General features: G+C 41.5%; 1 protein-coding gene across 1 annotated transcript in view; it reads left to right on the forward strand.

Moving 5' to 3' along the window:
- The window catches only part of LOC138957691 (receptor-type tyrosine-protein phosphatase eta-like), a 20,535-nt gene that overhangs the window by 5,598 nt on the left and 7,437 nt on the right, over positions 1–7,500 (forward strand). Inside the window, exons 4-6 of the mRNA XM_070328751.1 lie at positions 988–1,281; positions 4,232–4,510; positions 5,670–5,857. Coding sequence (XP_070184852.1) covers positions 988–1,281; positions 4,232–4,510; positions 5,670–5,857 — 761 coding nt within the window. The remainder of the gene's footprint in view (positions 1–987; positions 1,282–4,231; positions 4,511–5,669; positions 5,858–7,500) is intronic.

Consider the following 7,500-nt stretch of genomic DNA (forward strand, 5'->3'; position numbering starts at 1 on the left):
CGAATCCGCTTCCTTTTGAATGGCACCCGTTCGTCAACGGTAAACCCGCCATTCTCACTCTTGCGCTGAATCCTTATGCGGTGAAAAAACCTTTACCGCACAGCGAAGAAACTTTGACGCCCCGACTGTCAGTCAGCATGTAAACAAAGAGAAGGTGGTCTGTCCTTGGAGTTCCCCGAAGCCCGACTGGCAAGCAGCACGGCACGTTGATATACAGTGGAGTATTTAAACGTGTTGAAGACCATCAAACTTGTAGGAGAATTAAGACACCGACGCTTCTCTCTCGCTGCTGAGTTTCGAGTGTCCAGTTAACATGTCTCACACAGACAACCTTGACAAAATCACGTGACTCACCTTGTCACGTTCCAAGTTCAGCTATCGCCAGTTTTGCCCCGACAGCAGAAATCACCCACGTGAAATCCGTGCGACACGAAATTCCCGTGTTCGCTATGCTCGGTCAGCTAAAACCCAGCCGTTGACAGAAAGCACAGGCGCTTTCTATCGCAATTGGTCAAGAGAAGGCACCCCACAGAGTGACACTTTCTCAATCCATGTCACTAAATCGTGACACACACACACACGGACACGCACACACACACACACACACATACACACACGCACGCACACACACACACACCTAGCGAGACAGGTCGCCATGAATCTCTATCTTACGCTAATTACAGGAACACAACCTTTCCGGTAGTCCTAATATTGAACTTTTGGATCTCTGTTTCCTTTAGGAACTTGTGTAGATCTTCAATCGGGCAGGCTTTTCTCTTCTTTTGAATGTGTTATTTCTCGGCTCGTGCTATACATTCAATATGACAATTTTTTTTTTACATTCATATTCTAGATGTTGGCTTTACTCAAGCAATCATTGTTAAAATATTTCTTGTGAAACGGCTTCTCATGTTTTGTCAACTTCGATTGGTTTTTGACTACAACCGTTGCATTTATTATTATATTCATTGCAATGGCCTTTTTCAGCTACGCAGCTGAAAGTTACAGGTCTGGGTATGGATCCTCCTGATGGCTACATGGAAACAAGCATAGCAGTGAAATGGAACGCACCGAACAACGTTCCTTCTGACGTCCAGTACCGGGCGACGCTCAACCCAAACACCATCACATCCTGGGGTATAACCACAACCTACACCTTCTCGGGGCTTGACCCAGGCAACACCTACACGGTCACCGTCACCACCAGGGTCCCCAGGAATCCTGGTCACACTGCAAATGATTACGCCATGGCAACTTCTGCCGCTGAAACAGTGTACACAAGTGAGTAATAAGTCGCATATTGTTATGGTCTATTTATTTTACATTTAGTCAAGTTTTGATCAAATACGCGCTGATTCATTACCTCTCTTCTTTATTGTGGTCTTTCTAACTTTCTCCGTATCAATTTTTGTTTCCCTTTTATATTGGTTGCATTTAGCATTTTTCATCTATCAATTCGTTCCATTTGTATGCTTCTTTAGTAGATATTATATGTTAAAGGCACAGTAAGCCTCTCGTAAACCATCACAGATACTGTCAGGCTGTTACACACAGTACAAACACCCTTCCATTTAAACGCTCATCGAACGGGAACATCCTAGGTGCCCTACGTAAAGAGCGAGCAATTTTCAAAGAAATAATTATGCGGATTGTCTCCTCACACAATCGGACCGTGGTGCGTTTTGGCGCTAGATCTAACTTTTAAAATCAAAATAATAAATTGACAGCTTGTTACACAAACCCTTTTTTTTTTCTTTTTTTTTGTATTTGCCAAGCACATCATTGTGGGGCTTTTAATCAATGAACAAGCATCCGTCTACAATGTATCATAATTCATCCTTCAACATGTATAATAAATATGTAAATGGCAAGTATACAAGACATATATATACACAACATTAGGACATAACAGACAGACGAACATATAACATACCGTTCGCTTACAAGTAAGGCCGGAACATGACATAACATGCAGATTACAATACTGATAAAAAGAAAGAGATAGAGAGAAAGAGAGAGAGAGAGAGAGAGAGAGAGAGAGAGAGAGAGAGAGAGAGAGAGAGAGAGAGAGAGAGAGAGAGGAGGGGTAATGATGGTGGTGGTATCATTTATAATGTATACTCTTAGATAATAATACAAATAATAGATTCTTCTTGAAGTTCCACCCAACAATAATCAAAAGTCACTAAAATACAATACACCCCTACACCCATAAGATTGGACAGGGTGACAGACAGGTAAGAGGATAAGTGAAGCAGACAGACATAAGACATACACACTCTTGCCTAAAGTCTTCGCCAAACATTCTTAAATCATAAAAGAATTCTTTTTTCATCAAGACTAGATCAATAAAATTCGAAGTTTTGAAAGTTTGAAAAAAGAAAAGCCCGGAAGCAGGGTCACACAAGGTCGTGGTTCTCGTAGCAGACGACGGTTTATGCCTATCACCAGTTCCTCTGAACAGTCAAAAGCCACCGCTAGAGTTCTTGTGAACCACGGCCGTTTGTTTCGTGCATAGTCAGAGGTACATAATAACGCGCTATTGCAGATAAGCTCACAGCGAGCCGCATTCAAATTACAAGCTGACGACTGCATTGTGAAAAAGGGAAACTGGATCACACGGGTTCACGATGGCTCAGGGGTAAGATAAACCACGCAAAAATAACGGAGGGCACATAGGATGTTCTCAAGCGGTGAGTGTTTCAATGAAAGGGTGTTTGTACTGTGTGTGAAAGCCTGACAGTATCTGTGAGGGAGGCTTACTGTGCCTTTAAGTATTTGTTTAAGCGGTTAACCTTGTAAAAATAAAGTTCTGACTTCTGACTGACTTCTGTATCTTCTGTAACGTAAGGAAAATCAGTTCTATCCGCCACTATCTTACCCCCCAAGCCGCTCAAACTCTAGCCTGTTCTCTAGTTCTATCCAGAATAGACTATTGCAACAGCCTGTTCTATGGCTGTGATCAAAAACTTGTCGAGTCACTCCAAAAGGTACAAAACTCTGCCGCCAAATTGATATATCGTTCTAAGAAGTTTGATCATGTCACACCACTTCTTCGTTCCCTTCATTGGCTTCCCGTGTCCGCTCGTATCAGATACAAGCTTGCTTGTATCTGTTTCTCTGCCAAATTTGAAGATGGCCCTAAATACCTCAAGGAACTGCTCGTCACATATGACAATCCCTCTGACTACAACCTCCGCTCACGCGCTGACAGTCGCAAACTGGAAACTCGAGCGAAGCTTGCCTTCTTTTGGAAATCGCTCGTTTGCTTCTGCGGCTGCCATTGTCTGGAATTCTCTCCCTTCCTCCGTTCGCCATTCTGCTTCTAAGGACTCTTTCCGCAGTTCCCTTAAAACGCACCTTTTTCGCGAATCCTTGTAAATTGTCCTGCCATCTTTATAGACTGTTAGAGGTGAAGTTAGATTTGTTGTTTGAATGTGTCTTTTTTTGAATAGTTGCTTCAGCTTTGATTGAGCTATAGGGTTCTGTATGAAATTTGCATTTAGTCTTTCCTTTTCTTGCTGAGTGTATGTACAGTCCAGAGAGGAGACGGACATGGTGTGAGCTTGTCCAGGGGGGTATATGAACATCTCAGTGGCAGGGGGATGGAAGCACTTGTTAATGAGTGGGAGTGTGTATGCGCGTGGTGTGCACGAGGATGTATGCACGTGAGTGATATTTGTAAATGTGTATTATTATAATATCATCTTTGTATTTATATTATTGAAATTGTTATATCTCGATGTACAGCGCTAAGAGCATAGTTAAATTTGTGAAGCGGCGCTATATAAGCTATCTTTATTATTATTATTATTCTCCCTCCCTATCTTTCTCACAAACACAAACACACACACACACGCACACACACACCCGCACACACACACACACACACACACACACACACACACAGTATACACACATGACACAAACACACACACGCACACACACACACACACACACACACACACACACACACACACACACAGAGAGACTTATATAGTCCTCACAAAAGTCATATCATCATGTCACAGTAGGCCCTACTGTCACCATGTGACATTATGAGTCGCTCCGTTTGTTTCGACGAAGCAAATTTTCGCGCAACGCTCCAAATTTTAGTTTGTAGTTTGTCGACCTCGAGTAAGCAACATTTTTGTCACCCCTCTGTATGGTTGCATGTAATCAGTTGGAGGTAAACTCTGAATGCTTTAAAGCTATTTTACTGTATTTTCAGAACCAGCTCAACCAGGGTCGTTGTCGAGCGCCAATTCCGAAGGTGGTAACGTCACGGTTGAATTTACACCTTCTGCTGGGCGTGTGGAAAGCTATACTGTGATCGTTACTAAGGATGGAACGACAACGAATGCGTCGAACGTGACTGTTGCAGATACAAAAGTCATCGCGCTTTTCGTCGGCTTGACTCCCGGGGAGCATTACAATGTGACGATGACAGCTTTTAGCGGGAACATCCCGAGTAAGAGCAGGACTGGCAACTTCAGAGTCAGCGCTCAACGTGAGTTGGATTAGAGTGACTTGACATACTAATATGACGGGTGGGTTATTTTATGGTTGGTTTGTTGGTTGTTGTTGTTTTTGTTGTTGTTGTTGTTTTGTTGTTGTTGTTGTTGTTGTTTTGTTGTTTTTGTTGTTGTTGTTTTGGGGAGCGATACGGCCGATATCTCTACAAGTGCTGTGTATACGCACACAGCAAGCGAATTTTGGAAGGATTTTCCGATAAATGTTTGGCAAATGAAACGGGGATATTATGCTGAACAGTTCTCCCTGATACTGAAAAAAACCACGTCGATGGCTCCGTGCCGTATTGAAATGCTTATTTATAACTGGACAAATATTCAATGTACATACGCAATGTAAGAAGATGTCACCACACCTGCACACACCAGGATTGCCATAAAACCAAGTTTGAACGTTGATTTATTGATATAAGTCACATTCAAGCGCTACGTTTAGGTAATGCTTGCAGACTGTAGTTTCTCATCGCACTCCTTCTCTGTTGTCGCTGCGTCTTTCATTTCTGCCCCTGGGAGCAGGTCTAACTTGCATCTATTTGCTTGACAGATTTGAATATATAAGTTTACGCAGGTTTTGTCGGCTGGCCTTATCGATGATTTCCAGGAATGAAGAAAAAATAAATCGATATACGGAATTGAGAATTTTATGCTGAAGAGTTTGAATTGCTGTGGAAACAGTTCTCCTATTTACATTGACCTAACTTAAAACCATGGTTGCGGATCATTTTCGAGTTTAACATTGACCCCAAACCTTGAGATCAGAGACCCGGCCAAGGCAAAGGACCCTCCAGGAGAAGTGACACGAGCCTGCTGATGCTCTGCGGAGGACCACACACTTCATCTCAAGAGCTGACCTCCAAGTGTGACAGGCGATCGACAAGAAGAAGAAGAAGAAGAATCATATTTACACCCTAGCGAAATTGTTGGTGTGCAAAGGAGAGTAGTCACCTCTCTCTCTCTCTCTCTCTCTCTCTCTCTCTCTCTCTCTCTCTCTCTCTCTCTCTCTCTCTCTCTCTCTCTCTCTCTCTCTCTCTCTCTCTTCTCTCTCTTCTCTCTCTCTCTCTCTCTCTCTCTTCTCTCTCTCTCTCTCTCTCTCTCTCTCTGTGCTGCTTTCACAAAACAGGTTTGTTTGACTTACAGAGGCTGGAGAAGTATTCGGAGGGAAACTCATTTCAAATGGGAGCAGATGGGTCCAGATTTCATGGACAAAACCATTAAAACCGAACGGAGAGATCATGGGCTACACTGTTCAGCTCAGGTCGGACAATGGAAGTTGCTCTTCTGGTGTCGCAGTTCGGTGTGATGCTTGCCACTACAATTCAACCATGGTAACTCTCTCTTTCTCTCTCTCTCTCTCTCTCTCTCTCTCTCTCTCTCTCTCTCTCTCTCTCTCTCTCTCTCTCTCTCTCTCTCTCTCCCTCCCTCTTTATGTCTCTCTTTCTCTGTCTCTCTCTCCCCCCCTCTCTCTCTCTCTCTCTCTCTCTCTTTGAAAAATAAAGTTCCATCATCATCATCATCATCATCATCGTCATCTCTCTCTCTCTCTCTAGGAATCTGAAAGTTTAGTGCAGATATAATTTTATGTGATGATATTTTAAGACTAGTATGACTGGAATGGTTATTCCTTCCACTACATGTATAATGATCAGTAAACGGATTGATACATAATTATAACATGTCAAGCAACCAATAAGACATTTTAAGATGCATTTTGATTGTTTTAGCTATGCTTGAACATTATATATAACAACGAAATATTTGTTTGTTTAAAAATGTCCATCGTGCATTATATAGAATCATGTGTTTCAATACAATCACAGAGTACAGTGATATTTCGCCAGCTGCTTAATAATATTTCTAACAAGTTTTGCAAGAGAAACAGCATGTAATGTTCCTTGAAAGATGTTTCGTGGATTTGTAATTTAATTATATTAGGAATGGAGTTCCACATAAGTGCGTCAGAATATGAAAGACTGGACTTTTACAGGTCAATTCTTGGAGTTGGGGTAAATAATTTGTTACATTGTCGAGAATGATTTATTTTGAAATTCGAGGCAATGACATAATTCTATACATAATCACATCTTTGTTATAGGTGTAACAGTGTGCCCCTCTTCTCTCAAAACTCAAACAATCAAAACAAGCTGACACAGGTTAAATTAATAGGTTCTTTAATTTCCAAATGATGTTGTTGGGAAATGTGTAGAAAACGGGGGTTTACATTCAATAAAAACTTCAATATATTCTACTCTCTAAAACTAGAACAAACCAGAACAATACTCTAAATCCCCACTATAAAACTATACTCTAAAACTATACTCCAGAACTATACTCTAGATCCTCACTCTAGAACTATACTCAAGAACTATACTCTAGATCCTCACTCCAGAACTATACTCTAGAACTACACTCTAGATCCTCACTCTAGATCCTCACTCTAGAACTATAGTCTAGATCCCCACTCTAGAACTATACTCTAGATCCCCACTCTAGAACTATACTCAAGAACTATACTCTAGATCCTCACTCCAGAACTATACTCTAGAACTACACTCTAGATCCTCACTCTAGAACTATACTCCAAAAAAGCAAGAGACCCAATGAAACTCTAATCTAAAAAAACAAAGTCTGAAAAAACCAACCTAAAAAATACAAGAAAAAAAACCAATCTAACAAACCCAATCGAACGAACCCCGTCTAACGAACCTAATCTAACGAACCCCGTCTAACGAACTTAATCTAACGAACCCCGTCTAACGAACCTAATCTAACGAACCCCGTCTAACGAACCTAATCTAACGAACCCCGTCTAACGAACCTAATCTAACGAACCCCGTCGCACATTCCGCCCACTCTGTAAAACACAGAATGCACGCCGTCAGCATATATGGACAAAAGCAATTTCAAATATCCAAAGCTAAATTCTCTAACAACAAAAAACACATCATTCCTTCTTCAATAACACAATACA

This window comes from Littorina saxatilis, unplaced genomic scaffold, assembly GCF_037325665.1.
Source record: "Littorina saxatilis isolate snail1 unplaced genomic scaffold, US_GU_Lsax_2.0 scaffold_149, whole genome shotgun sequence".
Taxonomy (NCBI): domain Eukaryota; kingdom Metazoa; phylum Mollusca; class Gastropoda; order Littorinimorpha; family Littorinidae; genus Littorina; species Littorina saxatilis.